At 37.6% G+C, this 18,895-nt stretch overlaps 1 protein-coding gene and 1 non-coding gene across 4 annotated transcripts; both read left to right on the top strand.

Annotated features, from left to right (window-relative positions):
- Positions 1-1,668: 1,668 nt before the first annotated feature.
- On the top strand, positions 1,669-7,003 carry LOC122304074 (transcription factor PIF3-like). Of its 3 annotated transcripts, none has more exons than XR_006240910.1 (8): positions 1,669-2,610; positions 2,754-4,002; positions 4,099-4,203; positions 4,332-4,397; positions 4,750-4,815; positions 4,922-5,431; positions 5,544-5,647; positions 6,425-6,466. XR_006240910.1 is itself a non-coding variant. In XM_043116122.1 (7 exons), the coding sequence occupies exons 1-7, from the start codon at positions 2,519-2,521 to the stop codon at positions 6,527-6,529; spliced, it is 2,193 nt and encodes a 730-aa protein (XP_042972056.1). In that variant the 5' UTR covers positions 1,670-2,518; the 3' UTR covers positions 6,530-7,003. The 3 variants fall into 3 exon arrangements, 1 of the variants encoding a protein (XP_042972056.1); XR_006240909.1 differs by having other exon boundaries at positions 5,544-5,651; XM_043116122.1 differs by lacking the exon at positions 5,544-5,647 and having other exon boundaries at positions 1,670-2,610; positions 6,425-7,003.
- Positions 7,004-15,794: 8,791 nt separating this feature from the next.
- Positions 15,795-15,902, top strand: LOC122293755. Its single transcript, XR_006237355.1, has one exon. It is a non-coding gene; the product is annotated as a small nucleolar RNA R71 (small nucleolar RNA).
- Positions 15,903-18,895: the final 2,993 nt, after the last annotated feature.

Below are 18,895 nucleotides of genomic sequence, written 5' to 3'. Positions count from 1 at the left end.
TGTAGTGGTCATGTGGCAGATTGCAGGAAGCAGAGACACGAGCCTGTAAACACAGTTAGCACCAAGAGAGAGAGACCGAGAGCGCATAATTCATGTTTGGGTCCGATTTATAAGGCTCTGCGGCCAAGAAGGATTATTTTATAGGATGTTCGTCCCAGCTCTCTTATGTATGGAGGGTCACTTCGATTAGTTTACATTATCCTCTGTTCTTCCCACGTCTCTGTATCAAAATTTCCTCCTGGGTGAAACCATATCACATTCTCCTCTGCTCATAATAATGGTAAATGCAGCATATGGGAGAGAGAGAAGATGCTAAAATGAATTGGGGGCCCACATGCATGTTCCCAAATCCCTTACTGGGTCAGTAAGGGTCCACGTGGACAATGCACATTCCCTGCTCTTGGAACGGTAAGGTCCACAGGAAATACTAATCCCAACTTTAATAGAAATCTGGACAAATGAGGATTTAGGTTCTCAATCCTACTATGTGGGAGTCATGATAACGTACTTGATCCAAATCTAATCCCATCATCCCTAATATTGAATTATCTCCCATTAAATTAATGATTTTCCTACTTTTTCCTATTGCTGTATAGTGGGCTCAACATCTATCCTAAGCAATACAAAGTAAGTGATTTGGCTTTTGAAAGACCCTAGGGTCATAGTTTAGAATAAATTACATCTATGGAAAAAGACACTTATGATCTTGGTATAGGATATTAGCATGTTCAACTTCAAGATAATAGGCAATAGTGACATCTTGATCGAAGGGCGACCTAACAAGCTGATTATGAATTTCTAATATGTGATGATCTTATAGATTCTACTTTGAAAGAATCACGAGCTACAGGATCGATTGCAACTAATGGTTAAAAAAAAACAAATTTAAATAATGGTATGAAATAGCAAGATTGACGTATGTGGAAGCTTGTGTTTAACTAAATCCTAATCATCATTTCAAATTAGACAACAGAAAAAGGGGTGATCTCATTGGTCATAGTAAAAATTCAAGTTTACATAGCCAAAAAAAGGACCATTCTTTGGTCATTTCAATGCCAATACTACATTCCACCGCCCAACTAAATATGGCACCAACTCTCTCCAAAAATGAATGGGTGGAAGGCGATTATTTGGAGAGAGAAAAAACCATTGTGGACAAGTCAATGGCTTTATTAATCCCTTAAGCAACAAATTTCCAACGTTAAGTAAATAATATATATATATATATTTATATATATTTATATAAAGAGTAGAAAAAGGCGGGGGAGACCCAGGCCCCCAATTCAACTAATGCATATTATAACGAGGGTGATATGATAATGTTGTGTTCCACTATGGATGCATCCATTCAACGCACAAGTCACAACTACAAAATCCAATCCATAGCCAATTAGTTAAATAAAGATAACATATTATACAAAGAGGATAATATGTAGTATTCAAATACAGAGAACAGGGACAAACCTACCACACCAATTGGGGCACCTGCCCACCCTTCCTCCATACTGGGTGTGAAATAAATGTTAGGCCGAATGAGTTTGGTAATCCAATCGCAACACAACACCTTTCTTAACTGTTTGGATTTAAATTGGGATAATAAAAAATGTTAACCTAAGGTCCACACAGACATGGGCCCGCACCCCATTAGAAAAAGAGACTTAACCATGATAACAACCACTAACTGTGGTTAAGCTCGTCTCTCTCTCTCTCTCTCTCTGTCTCTCTCTCTCTGCAAGTCTGCAAGCCTTTCGCCGTCTTCTACGTCGACTTGTATCCCCAACCCCCTCCTCCTCTCTGACCTTAGCCACAAACTCTTGACGCTTGCACTTTTGGGAACATCTATTCTGATCTGTGACCAAAATTTTACTTTTTTAATGCATATGGATTAGCAAAACTTGACTAGTTCGAGGAGGATCAGATTTTCCAAAGATTTGTTGTTTCTTTTTAATGAATTATATGGATTTTTCACAGTTGAAAATTGGGTAGCGTTGTTTTAGCGGGTCTACAAGTTGCACCCCTTCCTGTGATTTTATGTGCAAAGTTAGTGGTGTTTGTTTGAGGTTTTTGATTTGATGATCTGTGTATATTTATATTTTGTTCCTTTTTCTTGGGTTGCTATTTAATGATTAAAAAAGCGGAAAAGATCAAAGTTTTAAACTAAGATTTTGGAGGGTTTTTGTTTCATTGGAAACCATTAAAGAATTGGTTTGACTGATACTTGATTCTTAATTAGAATTTGCAATTTTCTATATTATATACCCCTGACAAAGACTTTGGTATTGTGAATTATAACCATAAAAGGAGTGCCCTTTCCTTTTCGGCCCTGTAAGTTCAACTGGGATTGTCTTATAGTGGGGTTTTGGACAGGCTTGGGTCTTAAATTCTTGTTGGGTTTCTATTTGTTTGGTTCTTTGAACTGTGCATCGAGAAGTAAAAGTAGTGAGTTGATGCTCCCAAAAATGGATGGGTTGAACCTGGGGCATTTTTGAGGAACGAAGTGTGTTTCCACCTCTCCATCATGCCTTTGTCTGAGCTGTATCGAATGGCTAAAGGGAAGCTAGATTCTAATCAAGAGAAGAACACAACGTGTTCAACTGATCTATCTTTTCTGTAAGCTCAGTTTCACCTGCTTTTACTTTATTTCTTTGGAATGCATTCGTTCACGCCAGTGGATTGGGTTTGGTGTTTCTATTTGATCTTTGGTCGTTTTTTCATTATTATTGTTCCTGTTCGTGTGGGTTATTATGATGCAGACCTGAGAATGACCTTTTTGAGCTTGTATGGGAAAATGGTCAGATTTTGAAGCAAGGTCAGTCCAGCAGAGCAAGAAAGAGCCCAACTAGTAACAGCTTACCATCTTACTGTTTACCATCTCACACCGTTAAGACAAGAGATAAAGATATGGGAAATGGCAACAGTTCAAAGGTGGGGAAGTTTGGCGTCTTAGACTCTGTATTGAGTGAAATCCCAATGTCGGTGCCGTCTAGTGAAATTGATTTGAGTCAAGATGATGACATGATGCCTTGGTTGAATTATCCAATCGATGAACCTTTACAGCATGAATATTGTTCTGACTTCTTGCCTGAATTTTCTTGTGTCACTGTAAATGAACCATCCACCGATAATAATGTGTCATCTGATGACAAGAGAAATAGTTGTAATATGGTCTGTAGGGATTGCCATACTGATTCTGTAAATGATGGTGGGAGTTTAGGACAGGGGGATGTGTCAAAGGTTTCGCAAGTGGGAGGTGGCGAGGCCACAATATCTAGAACTAGTTTTCGTCCATTCCACTCGGTGTCACAACAATGCCAAACATCACTTCCATCACTTAGATCAAGGGTTTCAGATGTCACTGGCAATAATACTGGCAACGTCATGCACCACAGTCTGTCTGGAGATTCAACACGGGTTGCATCTGCTGCAGATGGATTTTATAGCATACAGTTGCAGAAGAAAGATCCAAGGCCGCCTGGCAATAACTCCAATCTGATGAATTTTTCTCATTTCTCACGACCGGCTGCTCTTGTGAAAGCAAATCTTCAGAACATTGGCCTGATGGCTGGTTCGGGATCAAGCATGCAAAGGATAGCGAGCAAGGATAAAGGTTCTGCTGCACCTAGTAAAAATTCTCCTGAATCAACAATTATCGATTCAAGTAGTGGTTCCCGGAAAGAATCAAGTTCCCATTGCCAACCTGTCGCATTCCCATCTAAGGTTGATTTAAAACCACTGGATGATAAGCCTGTTGAGGAACCGATTGCCACTATTCAATCTGAGGCTGTTTGTCAACAGGATGCCTCTAAGAATGAAAAAACCTCCAATCAAGTCCTTGGGGAAAGTGCAACGAAAGGACTACGAGATTGTGAGAAGACTAAAGAGCCTGTTGTTCCTTCTTCTTCTGTTTGCTCAGGCAATAGTGTGGAAAGAGCTTCGGACGATCCAACACTTAATTTGAAGAGGAAAGGTCATGACACTGAAGAGTCTGAATGCCATAGTGAAGTAAGTTAAAAGTGTTGGTTTTACATCTTCTCAGTATTTGTTGGTCTTATCGTGTCACTTTTCTCTCTTTACCAAAGAAAACACTACTATGTCCAGGACGTTGAGCAGGAATCAGTGGGTACAAAAAAAGCAGCTCCTGGTCGAGGGGGTACGGGTTCTAAGAGAAGCCGAGCAGCAGAAGTGCATAATCTATCAGAAAGGGTGAGCAATACCATTCAAGACTAGCATTTGCAATAAAGAATGTCGTTATTTCATTTATGGTTTCTTCACTGCCTTATTTCTTAACTATAAGTTTGTAACTGGTACTCTTTTTGGACTTCTACAAACAGAGGCGAAGAGATAGGATTAACGAGAAGATGCGTGCATTACAAGAACTCATACCAAACTGCAATAAGGTTTACATTTTCTGTTACAGTTTTGTGCAAGATTTGCTAGATGGACATACGTTGTTTAAACTTTGTAATTGGATCAATTACCTAAATCTAAGACCATGGCTTAGAATTTGACCTAATGGAAGTGGAATTACTTTATATTAGTGGATAACTGTGTTTATGATTCTATAGCTAAAAGCTCAAATGTGTGCAAGGTTTCCGAGTTTGATGCTAACCTAATTTGGTTGCTTGACAAATTTAGTTAATTCTGAAAGTGATGTATCTTATAGAAGATTGTAACATTGAGCTTAACCAGCTAAAAAGGATATTTTCTTCATTCTCTGTTATTCTGACATTTGGTTTTTGGCATTATAAGGTGGATAAAGCATCAATGCTTGATGAGGCCATTGAGTATCTTAAGATGCTTCAATTTCAAGTGCAAGTAAGCACTCTTTTCTCTTTCTTGACCAAATAGTTTTTTCAATTTTATTTTTGCAGGATTTGGATAATCCAATTGTAACATGAACATTATTCACATTGTTATGCAGATTATGTCCATGGGAGCTGGTTTGTATATGCCACCTATGATGTTACCGACAGGAATGCAACAAATGAGTGCACCTCATATGGCTCATTTCTCTCCCATGGGTCTTGGAATGGGAATGGGAATGAGTTTTGGGATGGGCATGCCCGACATGAATGGTGGATCTTCTGGGTATCCTATGATTCAGGTGCCCCCTGTGCAAGGAGCACATTTACCCGGCCCACCTATATCCGGACGCACTGCTTTTCATGCAATGGCAGGATCTAACCTTCAGATGTTTGGGCTTCCTAGTCAAGGAATTCCCATGTCGATGCCATGTGCACCCATAATTCCTCTGTCGGGAGGGCCTCTTGTGAAATCAGCTGCTGGACCGAATGCCTGTGGGGTGGTAGGTCCTATCGAAAATGGGGATTCAGCTCTAGCTTCCACCTCAAAGGATCCAATGCAGACCATTAATCCTCAAGTGACGCACAGCGCTGGTGCCAATAGCTCAATGAATGAGACATCTAAAAAGGTTTGTGCATTTTTTGCAGGAAAAGAAACGTACAATATTTTGAAAATGTGATTAAGGTAGACTCAGCATAAATTTATTGTAAATGTATCACTAAATAAAATTATGACAACAGATGTGAAGACTAAAAGGTGGAAGATTATACATTTCACTGGCAAATTTTCTCTTAAATGAGGCCAGAACTCTCATCTGTCTCTATGGAACGGCGAAAGCAAAAATATAAGCAAGCTACTCTCTCTCCTTTCTTTTATTGGTTGTTAAGCTATCATATTTCTTAGTTCATGGTCTCTGAATTTTTTTTGCAATACTTTCTCATTATGACTTGTCGGGGTTAGCATCTATTTCCAAAGGTTTGAGAAGAAATAATGACTCGATATTTCTTGAAGTTCTATGCATGATTGTTGGCTTTCTTTATTGGCAAGCAGAGTCTTGTAGGATGACGGTACAGACATGGGGTAGACATTTATATGGGCACTAGTAACCAAAAGGTTGAGAAAATTATGTAAGAAATGTGATGAAGATACTGAACCTTGGCTGGATAGCTAGACAAGGTCAGATTAATGCTGGTTGGTACTTCAAATTTTTATTTGGGCAAGCAGCCCTCATGCGTGGGATGTTCTCTTCAAACAGAGAGTTGGGGTTTCATAAAAGAATTGTTTTGTTTGCTCATGAAGTCAAACTCTTAAATGAATGAATAAATCTATTTGTAAGTCTATTGACACCAACCACACGGTTGATATGGAAGGCTGCCACATCAACGTACAAAAAAAAAATATCAGTACTTGCTCTTTTTGTAAATATGATAGGCCTCACAGTAAGTGGTGTGTTATATGCCAAGTTTGTAAGTAGCATAATTAATATAAAAAGACATGTATTAAACTTGACTAACCTTCCAAACTTCAACTCTTTATCACAAAAGGTTTCCTTCGACTATTTAATTGAGTTGCACTCTGCCAGAATCCCCTAATATTTTACTTTTTTTTTTCCTAATGCCAGTGTCCAAGTACAAATTCAGCATTTGAATCGTCTACTTTGGTGCAAAATAATGGTCAAGCCCCAGATGTTACCGGCAATGCAGCTCTCAACTGTGAACGGAAATGACCTTGTGCCGAGTAGACCAGCTGCTTTTCAGATATTGGAAATCGGGATTATACTTCAATTATCATACAAGTCGGATGTTGGTGGCTTCCAGCGGTAATGACTCGTTATCCATGCAGGCTATGATTGACAACCATACTGATGATCTTTGTGATTGAATAGAAATCTGTCGTGGCCTTTTGAGATTAAACCTTTCGTTTCATGCTTCTTCATGATCTCGGAATTTCAACTGAAGAACCAGGGAGGCATAATACAATGTGTATTCTTATTTCGTAGTGGTACAATTACAAAGTGCACAGGTTTTGCTACCTTGGGAAGACTCGGTATTTTTCTTGCAGTTGTACATTTGAATAGTGACATATGCAGTCTCTTTAACGTCTAAGAGTAAACTATCTCGGGAGCATGTATTCAAAACTTGGTTCAGTCCTTTCACAATAAGTATTTGAATTAAATGAAAAGATTGTTATATTCCAGCTATCCCTTGGCTCTGTGTGTGTGTAGTGTGACTGGAATAGTCTTAGTTCCTTTTTATTCCTATATTTGGATAGATGCTCTGTGATTGGGTTTTGAAAGGGTGTGTAATGATATTATCAAATAGAAAGTTGTATATGGCTGCTGGTTTGTGCCTGGGAGAGCATTGGGTATCATTAGGGGTGGGCGGCCCCCTGATATTATCAAATAGAAAGTTGTATATGGCTGCTGGTTTGTGCCAGGGAGAGCATTGGGCATCATTAGGGGTGGGGGGCGGTGCCGTCCACCGCCTCAGCCTGCTTGAGAGGTGCAGGCCCTGCTCACGGGAGGGAGTTGGGGCTGGGCCAGGCTCGCCTCCCTTCGCATTAAATATATATATATATATAATATTTGTTATTAAAACGGCATCATTTTGATAACATATATTATATATAGGATAAAGCTTCTATGCCCCTCCTATTTGACCGCTCTAGTTGATTGCTGCTCAATTTTTTTTGATACTTAGTGATTAAGAAAGTGATTTAAAGTGTATTGGTGTATTTTTTTTTTTTATTTTTTAAAAATATTTAAATATATTAAAAAATGTGAAAAGAAAAAAAGAAAAAAATTTGTTTGGGCAGCGTGCCTAGCGATAAACGTTGAGTGGCATAGTAGCATTGCCCTTATATATATATATATAAATAACAAACGTCGAAACAACATTATTATGGGGTTAACTTTAATTACCACTCTCGATAGATCTTTTCCTCTCTCTCTCTCTCTCTCTCTCTCATCTAGCTCTTAGCCTCTCGATGCTGCTGCCCTCTCTCCCTCTTGCAATCACTAAAGCGGTGTGGCCCATGTCCTCTTTGTCTCATCCTCCTCTCTTCTATTCTTTTCAATTTCTCAGACCATCTCTCTCTCTCTCTCTCTCTCTCTCTCTCATGAATCGAGTTGTTGTTTGCGATTTGTTGTGGGTTTTTGTTGTAGTAGTTTTTAAGTAGTTAAGGATTTATTTATTTGAAATCAGACTGCATTAAGAGAAGAAGGATTACAAAGAATTCTTATCAACCCAAACGGGTTGGGAAACAGGCTGTGGGACATTTGCCCCCCATATTACAATGTCATCCACATTCGAAACATAACGAGCCAATCTATGTGTTGTCTCATTACCTAACTTGTGAACATATTAAATTTTGCACATATTAAACAAACTCATTAAACTTTGAGTTTCTTTGATCAGATTCACAAGCCTAGAGAATGAAGTGTGAACTGTTGTTTGTAATTCTTTGATCATCACCAAACAATCACTTTCAAGGATTAGCTGAGAAATAATAGTATGCATACAAAATTGAAGTCCTCTGAACATAGCTAACAGTTTAGGATTTTTTTTTTTTGTGGAATGTGGATTTATACTTTGTTGTAGATTTTGTCGTGAATTATTTTATTTTTATTGTTTTTTTGTTTTTTTCAATTGTGTCATAGGCGTGGTGGGCAGTGTCGTAGTGGACGGGAGATGGAAGGACCAGTGGTCCGCCTCGCCCCTTGGTACCAGGATCGAGGGCCCTACCTTTGATGTGCAGAGATGGATTCTGAGGGAGACAAATCTCATCCCCTGCCCATATGGGAGTGGAGTGCAGGTAGGGGCAACCCCGTCCTATAGGATGCAGTTAGCACTCTTGGATATAATTTCTTGGTCATACCATAATTCTATAGATTATTATGTCAAACACTTTTAAGTTTTTTTAAACTACAATGAAATGGATCTCCAATCCAATTATATTAATTTCTTAGTTTCTTTGTATTAAGGCCATTGCTCTAGCTCAACCTCAATGGTCCAGCTCAACTGAGAATATTCAGGACAAATGAATTGTAATCTTCTAGAATCTGTACATGATAGAATGATAGCTAGGTGTTGATTTATGAGTGGCCAAAGGCATTGAGTTTGTTATGTAATATGCCTCTATATATGGCAGCAGTTTGTACAAAATAGTCGATGAAAAAGAATTAACAATATTTTCAAGTCATTTTCTATTCTGTTCTTCTCTGTGACATTTATACCAACACTTCATATCCTTCTCTGTTTTGCTTGATTCAACATGGTATCAAGACCCATATAGACTCATGTCTGATCCAATGGAGTCTTTTGCAAAATCCCACCCTCCCACCTCCATTGTTACCTTTGCCTCTCATTTAGTCACAGTCAAGCTTACCATTGACAACCATCTCCTTTGGAAAGCCTTAATAGTCCCATTTCTCAAGGTTCATCAACTTTTTGGCCATGTTGATGGATCCTGCCTCTGTCTGTCGCCACTCTTGATGGCAATATTAACCCCGCTCATACATAGTGGGTGCTTCAGGATCAATTAATCATTTCTACCATTAACTTTTTCCTATCTGATTCTGTTTTAACATAGGTCTTGGACTGCAATACCTCACATGAAGTTTGGCATACTTTGCAAAGCTTATTCAATGCCCAATCCACAACTCATGTCATGCATACCCAATTTCAGCTTGCCACACTCAAAAAGGGATCTGAGTCGATCTCTGACTACTACAAAAAGGCCAAAACTCTAGCCTCCCCTCTCGGGGCAGTTGGTCACTCATTGTCTGACCAAGAATTTTCTATTTACTTGCTCGCTAGTCTAGGGACTGACTATGAGTCTCTTGTTACTTCCCTTACCACCAAACCAGACCCCCTTTCCCCTCATCAACTCTATCGTTACCTACTCAACCACGAGTCTCGACTTTCTCATCAAACACAGTCTCTATTTTCTGGCACTAACCTTGTAGCTCACAACACCACTGTTTGGTCTCCTACTGCTCCTTCATCAGGACGAGGCTGTGGCTCTCCCTTCTGTGGTGGACGTCGTGGATGTGGTTTTGGCAGAGGTGGTGCTCGAGGAGTAGCACCAACTTCCAATTACTTCAACAATAGCTCCAACACTGTGTGCCAAGTTTGTCACAAATCAAGACACTTAGCCGTTTCCTGCTATCATCGATTCGATCACGCATATCAAACTCCTAGCCTAACATCCTTGGCAACAAATTTCACTGCCTTACCTACTCCACAGTCATCAACTTCCACATGGTTTCCAGACAAGGCAGCTACCCACCATTTCATCTCTGAGTTTACTAACCTAAATCTTGATTCTGTGCCTCATTAAGGATTTGAGCAAGTGAGTATCAGAAATGGCAGTACCCTTCCTATTCAGAACCAAGGCTTGAGTCAACTCACCACCACTTCTAGCACTTTTCTCTTACATAATCTCCTTCATGTTCCTTTATTTCCTCGTAACATTCTTTCAATTAGACAATTTTGTCAAGATAAACTTGTTTTCTTTGAATTTCATCATAACACTTTTATTGTGAAGGATTCTCTTTCCTGAGCTGTTTTTCTTTAGGGAACCGTTGAAGATGGGTTGTATGTCCTTCCCTCCACTGCGACCTCCACCTCCTCTCTGCATCATCTTCTCCGCAAGTTGTACCAGCATTCGTACCTTACCCTATCTTTGGCACCTTTGCATGGGTCATCCCTCTCCCTGAATCATTGTACTTACCCTTCATCATTTCAATATGCTAACCACCAGTCATAGGCTCTCTAGCTGATCTACATGTTCTCAGGCCAAGGCCCCTGCCTTACCTTTTCCCAGTTCTCCTACTAAGTCCAATAAGCCTTTTCATTTACTGTTTCTTGATGTATGAGGTCCTGATTATGCCCAAAGAATAATGCGGTAGTTGTAGCACAGCTTTGAGGTGTCGATTCCATAGAGAGACAAATTAAAAGAAAAGCAAGAGGAACAAAGAAACTAAAGAAAAATATTAAATAAGTAATAGAGAATAAAGATTAATTTTAAATGTAAGTTTAAGTGAAGCAATGTGATTAACAGAAAAAGTACTCAAATTTGATGAACAGTAAAATATCGGGAATCCCTTGCATAAATCTGGTATTTTAATTATTCTTAATTCATTGGATAACTCAATTAGGAACTCAATTTATGAAATTTTCAATCGGAAGGTGTAGATTTATAAATCAAAATTAAATCAAATTTAACCTTTTGAAAAATCATTCACCACTTTTAAAATACGTAAATTACTACCCCTATTGAGAAAATCCAAAAACAACAATATACTCAGGGAGCGATATTGCAGCAAAAAACTAAATCAATACAGATAAATAATTGATCCAAACATAATCAAAGAACTAATCCATTTAATAGAAAAAGCATGACTGAATCCATAAACATAATAAATTCTATGATTACTCGGAGAAAACAAATCAACGATGAATTGAGAATAATAAAACAAAAGAGTTTTAGCAATTGAAGATCAAATATATGAATTAAAAATAAATTAGAAATACCATCTAATGTGCAAGTTCATCCCTAACCCTACTTGAGAATTTAGTTACCCATAAATATACTGGACAACAAAAATCTTCAGAGAAAACTGAAGCGAACGTTGGCCATGGAAGTGATTTTCTCCTCTCTTCAGATCTGCCTCTTGTGCCTCCACTCCCCATTTCATGCTAATGATATACTTATATAGGGTAGGAAAGAAACCCTAATGTCCTCTTAATTGCCGCATAAAAAAATTGCCTAAATTTTAGGACTTATCTTGCCAGCCACGTACGGCCTTCAGGAGTTCAAATTTGGAAATTCTTATTAGAGATAAAGTTATACCCCTTTAAGATAGATTCCAATGCATCAAGAATCACATAAATCTGATATGTGAGTAAACAGATACAGTCAAAAGACTAAAGTATGTCCAGACTGTCTCCTAGCGAATTTCAGACTTGGACTTCTTGTAGTTTTATTTTGTGATTTTTTTCTTTTTATTTTCTTCCAAATTGCTCTCAAATCCCATGAATGTCCTCTTTTGAATTTGACTGGGCTTGACTTGCTCTTTTATAAACTCTGAAATTAAACATAAAAAAAACTGCTTAGGAGTATCCTAACGTAAATAGAAATTCAATTAAAGAATACACATTAATTCCTATGATTTTTATTCACATTTTAGCATTTTAGTCCAATAATAGGGTATTTAGAGTGCACTTTCGCACACTCATCACACCCCCCAACTTACTCATTGCTAGTCCCTAACAATTTTCATGTCAAAACGATGAAAGAGATCAAAGAAAATCACACATAAAGGCCATCAAGTCACACTTTCCAAATTCACATATCAAAACAATTTAAAGAATCCAATAACCCATCAAGATCAATCCACCTATAGCAATCCACAGAGTGTGTGTCTGTTCTCCAAGCCATAATCATCTTACTACTAACCTTGACACATGCAACATTAAGAACGTCTCAAGCAAAAGGTTCAACTCCATAACTCACGGGTATAATAGTGTTTCGTGTAAGGGCTCTCTCTATGGAGTTGACAATGGGTGTATATACACTCTCATGGAAAATTGGGCAATTATGTACAAGCAACAAGCAAACATTGATCTTATGATAAGAACACTAACAAATGAGACTTCTACCAGTCTTTTCAATAACTTACTTAGGATCAGAACGGTCAACACAAAAAGTTGTAATGTGGCTTGGTTTCAGGGCTATATGAAAAAAAAAAGGATGAAAGAGGTTTAAAAACTTCCAAGTACATACAAAGGAAATTTTATTAAATATCTCAATAGACGACACTTTTTACTTGATGTACTCTCCAACTTTTCATATTATCAAATAATAATGCTTTTCCTTCTTCTTCCTCTTTTGTTTTTCAACAATTTGATGGACAAACACATGCCACTTTTGCATTCTTTCCATCTCTACCTACTTTTTTTTTGAGCTCACTCAATTGAACAATTTGCAACTTGTGCTCTTCTCTTTTTTCTGTCGTCTTTTTTTTTTTTTAATTTGAAAATGATAAAATTAAAAAAAGAAAATACAAATTCCACACCTAGTATACATTTGGAAGTAAAAAGGGTAAGAAAATCTGTGTATAAGTTATACTCTAATGTGGAGAGGCATGGATGATATGGGCATATGAAAAGAAAAAGCTACATGTGTTTATTGGCTCAAAGTTGGCTACTAGGGGTCTATGATGGAAATGGATAGCTTGAAAGGCTCAAACGTTAATCCTAAGTTGACTTTCATCATATCCTAAGTATATCCACCATTGTACCACAAACCATGTAATGATATTCTCAAAAGAAGTGTCCAATTCAACAGATCAATGAACGCTTATAACAATTTACTGCATTTGTATCCTCTCAATTCTCTCCAAACTCACATGAATACTTAAGTAAAAGAGTTCTCTAGCTACATGTGTCAAACCACCATCTTACCACAAAACTTGGATAAGTGCATTAAGGGTTCTGTGAATGCTTCAGCAAAAATGATTATGGTGGGTTTGGTGAATTTACGAAGATGGCTATGAATGAGAATGAGTACACATGTGAAAGTGATGCATGTGTGATGCAAATTAAAAAAAAATTGACACATGAAAATATGCCACAGCGTTCCAACAAGCATTTTAAATACTAAATTTGTACTACCATCCCCAACTTAAATGAAACATTGTCTTCCATGTTTAAAAATCAAAATTGAATGAGGAGTAACTGAAAATGATAGAATATACCTGATGAGTGACGAAGGTAGCTCGCTAAGCATTAAAGATGGTAACCTGAAATGAAGAAATGAAATTATCCTGCAATAAAAATTAAAGAAAAAAAAAGCAAACAAAAAGGAAAAGAAAGAAAATAAGAGAAAACAAAAATAAAACAAAGCAAAATAAAATAAATAAAGAAAAACATACCTGGGTGATGTGGTCAACGTTGATAGACTGGATCCACAAGTGGAATGTCTTCCACTTCCGGAACTTGCCTATCAATTAATACTTTAAGGCGTTGACCATTTACTTTAAAGATCCGACCATCCTTAGGATCTCCTATTTCTACCGCCCCATTTACAAAAATATTCCTTACTAAAAAGGGGCCAGTCCACCTAGACCGAAGTTTTCTTGGGTGAGGAATCTGTTTTCCACCTTTCGTAGGCAACTCCTCAAATTTCTGTTGCTAAGCCTGTGTGCCATAATCCCGAGTTTTATAAAAAACAGCACAAATATCAATAACATCAGATGAATCACTAATAGTATCAAACTCAGAATTCACAAGAGAATATTCAAGGGGATCAAAATCATGAGTTGTGTGAACTCCCTTGTCTATGAGTGCGTCAATCATGTACGTTTGGTGTCACTCGTCATCTGTTGGTTGTTTCTCAATATGGAAAATGTTGACCTCCATGATCATGTTTCTAAAAGATAGCTTCATCAACCCATTCCTATAATTTATAAGTGCATTAGCTGTAGCAAGGAAATGTCTACCTAATATGAGAGGAACCTTAGAGTTTGACTCAACAACTGATTGAGTTTTCAAAATTAAGAAATCAATAGGATAATAAAACTTGTCAATTTGGATCAAAACATCCTCAATTATCCCTCTCGGTTTCTTAATTGAAGGACCAGCCAACTGAAGCATAATAAAAGTAGGCTTAATTTGACCAAAACCAAACTGCAAATAAATGGAATAAGGCATCAAATTAACACTAGCTCCTAGATCTAACAAGGCTTGCCCAAACTCATGATTCCCAATATTACATGCAATGGTTGGACAACCAGGATCCTTGTACTTAGGAGGAATTTGCTGTTCAATTAGAGCACTAACTTGCTCTATCAGAAATGTTGTCTTCTTAACATGGTGCTTCCTCTTAACTGTACACAAATCTTTAAGAACTTTTGCATAAGTGAGAATTTGTTTAATAACATGCAAAAGAGGAAGGTTAATCTTTACCTGCTTGAGGTTCTCCAAGATTTCATTACTAGGATCTAAAGTTTGCATACCAGATTTTAAAACTTGAGGAAATGATACCTTAACTAGACTCTTGATTACCTCGGCATCATTGGGGCACTCGGTACTATCATTGCTTTGTTCATCTTCAATATCCTCTGGTTTATTAGTTTTTGGATGTGTAAGGACTTACCACTTCTTGTCACAATGTCATTGACCTCTGTCAAATTTTTTTGTGCCATATAATGACCTTGGGGTGCCGATTGAACTTGAGAAGGAAACTTGCCACGCTTATTCACACTCAAGGAGCTCATTATCTTGGATATATGATTCTTTATCTCTTTGTTTTCTTCAACAACCTGCATAATCAAAGATTCAAACTTTTGATTAGTTTTACTCTGTGCCTCAATAAAAGCATGTAAAGTATCTTCTAAGGGGCTCTTAGAAGATGAATGTGCAGGATATGATCTAGAGGGTTGTGCAGGCTGCTGGTTTTCAAATTTCCAACTAAAATTGGGGTGATTACGCCACTCAAGATTGTGGGTATCAAAGAAAGGTGCAACAGGCTTCATATACATACCTAAGGCATTACATTGTTCTTCATACATCCCTCTCATCTTAGTAAATGTGGGACACTCTTGGGCAAGGTGATCTACCCCGCCACACACAAAACATGGTCCAAAAGACTCTGCATGATTAGCCACGTGTGTTGGCTTTAAGTCCTTAGTCTTTAACTCCTCTAGCTCTCTAGTGAGCATCTCAACCTTAACCTTTAGGTTATCTTCTTCTCTGAGATGGTAAATTCCACCACCATTTAGGTTTCCTACAGGTCGTGACCTATTTGTGCTCTCAGTAGCACTAGGTCCAGTCCAAGTGTGAGCTTTTTCAGCAAGCTCATTGAGGTATTCTATGGCCTCATCAGGATCTTTCTGTAAGAACTCACCATTACACATCATCTCCACAAATTGACGCTCTCTAGGTGTAAGTCCCTTATAAAAATAGCTCACTAAGCGCTAATTCTCATACCCATGGTGAGGACACATACTCAATAGCTCCTTAAATCTCTCCCAAGACTGATACAAAGTCTCATTGTCCTTTTGTACAAAGGTGGAGATTTGTCTTTTTAAAGCATTGATCTTATGTTGGGGAAAGTATTTATTAAAGAAGACTTGAGTCATCTCATTCCATTACCCAATAGATCGTGGTCTCAAAGAGTATAGCCAACTCTTAGCTCTATCCTTCAAAGAGAAATGAAAGAACTTAAATCTCACAATGTCATCAGTTGCATTTTGATTATGAAAAATCACAACTACTTCCTCAAACTCCCTAATGTGCACATATGGATTTTCATTTTCCAAGCCATGAAAAGTAGGGAGTAACTGTATCATTCCTATTTTAAAATCCAATTGGCGAATATTAGCTGGAAACATGATGCATGATGGTGTGACTGTGCGTATAGGGTGGAGGTAATCCTGAAGGGTCCTAGTGGTTGATCTTCGTGTTCACTCATTTTCTCAGAATTAGAAACATTATCAAACAAATGATCAGAAAAATTAAACACTGACTCTAACACAGGTCTACAAACAAACCGACCCAAGGCATCTCTATACCTGTGCATGCAAGGTAGATAAAAATGCAACACTAAAAAAAACTACAAAAAGAAAAAGAAAATCAAAAAAATGTAGCAAGCTAAAATAGGGAATGAAGTTACTACCTTTACAAACTATTGAAAAGAAAAACTATCTCACAATTCTTCTACCGTCTCCCCGGCAACGGCGCCAAAATTTGATTACGTCCAAAGAATAATGCAGTAGTTGTAGCACAGCTTTGGGGTGTCGATTCCACAGGGAGAAAAATTAAAAGAAAAGTAAGAGGAACAAAAAAACTAAAGAAAAATATTAAATAACTAATGGAGAACAAAGATTAATTGTAAATGTAAATTTAAGTGAAGCAATGTGATTAACGGAAAAAGTACTCAAATTTGATGAACAGTAGAGCATCGGGAATCCCTTACACAAATCTGGTATTTTAATTATTCTTAATTCATTGGATAACTCAATTAGGAACTCAATTTATGAAATTTTCAATCGGAAGGTATAGATTTATAAACTAAAATTAAATCAAATTTAACCCTTTGAAAAATCATTCACCACTTTTAAAATACGTAAATTACTACCCCTATTGAGAAAATCCAAAGATGACAATATACTCAGGGAGTGATATTGCAGCAAAAAATTAAATCAATATAGATAAATAATTAATCCAAACATAATTATCAAAAAAAAAAAATTAATCCAAACATAATTAAAGAACTAATCCATTCAATAGAAAAAGTATGACTGAATCCATAAACAGAATAAATTCTATGATTATTCGGAAAAGAAAACATCAACGATAAATTGAGAATGATAAGACAAAAGAGTTTTAATAATTGAAGATCAAATACATGAATTAAAAATAAATTAAAAATACCATCCCTAACTCTACTTGAGAATTTAGTTACCCATAAATATACTGGACAACAAAAATCTCCAGAGAAAACTGAAGTGAACGGTGGCCATGGAAGTGATTTTCTCATCTCTTCAGATCTGCCTCTTGTGCCTCCACTCCCCATTTCGTGCTAATGATATACTTATATAAGGTAGGAAAGAAACCCTAATGTCCTCTTAATTTCTGCATAAAAAAATCGCCTAAATTTTATGACTTATCTTGGCAGCCACGTACGACCTTCAGGATTTCAAATTTGGAAATCCTTATAGAGACAAAGGTATAGCCCTTTAAGATAGTTTTCCAATGCATCAAGAATCGTATCAATCCGATATGTGAGTAAAAGGATACAGTTAAAAGACTAAAGCATGTCCAGACTGTCTCCTGGCGAATTTCCTCCTTTTGTGATTTTTTTTATTTATTTTTTCTTCCAAATTGCTCTCAAACCTCATGAATGTCCTCCTTTGAATTTGACTGGACTTGACTTGCTCTTTTATAAACTCTGAAATTAAACATAAAAAAAACTGCTTAGGAGTATCCCAACGTAAATAGAAATTTAATTAAAGAATACACATTAATTCCTATGATTTCTATTCACATTTTAGCATTTTAGTCCAATAATAGGGTATTTAGAGTGCACTTTCGCACACTCATCAGGTCCTGCCCCAATTTTATTAACTAATGGCAGTAGATATTATCTCTTCATTATTGATGATTTTTCAAAATATGTTTGGATTTTTCAAATGCAATTTACATCAAATGTGTCTTCTTTAATTATGGCTTTCTGCATTTTCTGAGTAATACCTTCTCCTCAAATGTCATCTTGGTCCAATCCAATTAGGGTGGGGAGTTTCGCCCACTTCTACTTAATTTTTCAAAATTTTGGAATTAATCATCGAATTACTTGTCCGCACACTCATCCCCAAAATGGGAGTGCTGAATGATGTCATTGACAAGTCGTCAAGACGGGCCTTTCTCTTTTAGCCCACATGTTTGTGTCCCAAAAGTATTGGGCCGAGGCCTTTCAAACGGCCACATTTTTAATAAATTGGATGGTTACTCCTTTACTTCACCAAAAATCTCCTTATGAGACCTTAATGGGCTGTGCCCCCGATTACACGTTTGTACGTGTCTTTGAGTCCACTTGTTGGCCCAACTTGCAGCCCTATAATAAATATAAACTAGATTTTCGGTCTCTACCTTGTGTATTCATGGGCTACAACCCAAATCATAAGGGTTATCTCTGTCTTCATCTTCCAAAAGGGCTGGAGCTACATCTCAAGAGATGTTACTTTCAATGAGTCCATCTTCCCTTTAAATCGAAGTCCAGCCCACCTACGACCCCTCCCACTCTCACCCAGTCATCTTCAGGGCCCGTTACCTTCTCTTTGGCTTTAGATCTCTCGCCTAGCTTGGTCTCCTCGCCCAATGTCCCTCCTGGCCCAACTCTTTCAAGCCTAACTCCACCCATACCCACCTCTCCTTCTATTTACACCCCTAGGGCTTCACTTACCTACCTCCCTCTTCTTCTCTTCGACAAAATCCCTTTGATATAGTACCGACATCTCCACATCTCCTTCCACCATATCACCCCTCAACCCCCGCCTTGTGGTCAAGGGATTCCATCAACAACCGCG

The sequence above is a fragment of the Carya illinoinensis genome, chromosome 1, assembly GCF_018687715.1.
Source record: "Carya illinoinensis cultivar Pawnee chromosome 1, C.illinoinensisPawnee_v1, whole genome shotgun sequence".
NCBI lineage: Eukaryota > Viridiplantae > Streptophyta > Magnoliopsida > Fagales > Juglandaceae > Carya > Carya illinoinensis.
This window is presented reverse-complemented; position numbering and strand designations above follow the sequence as displayed.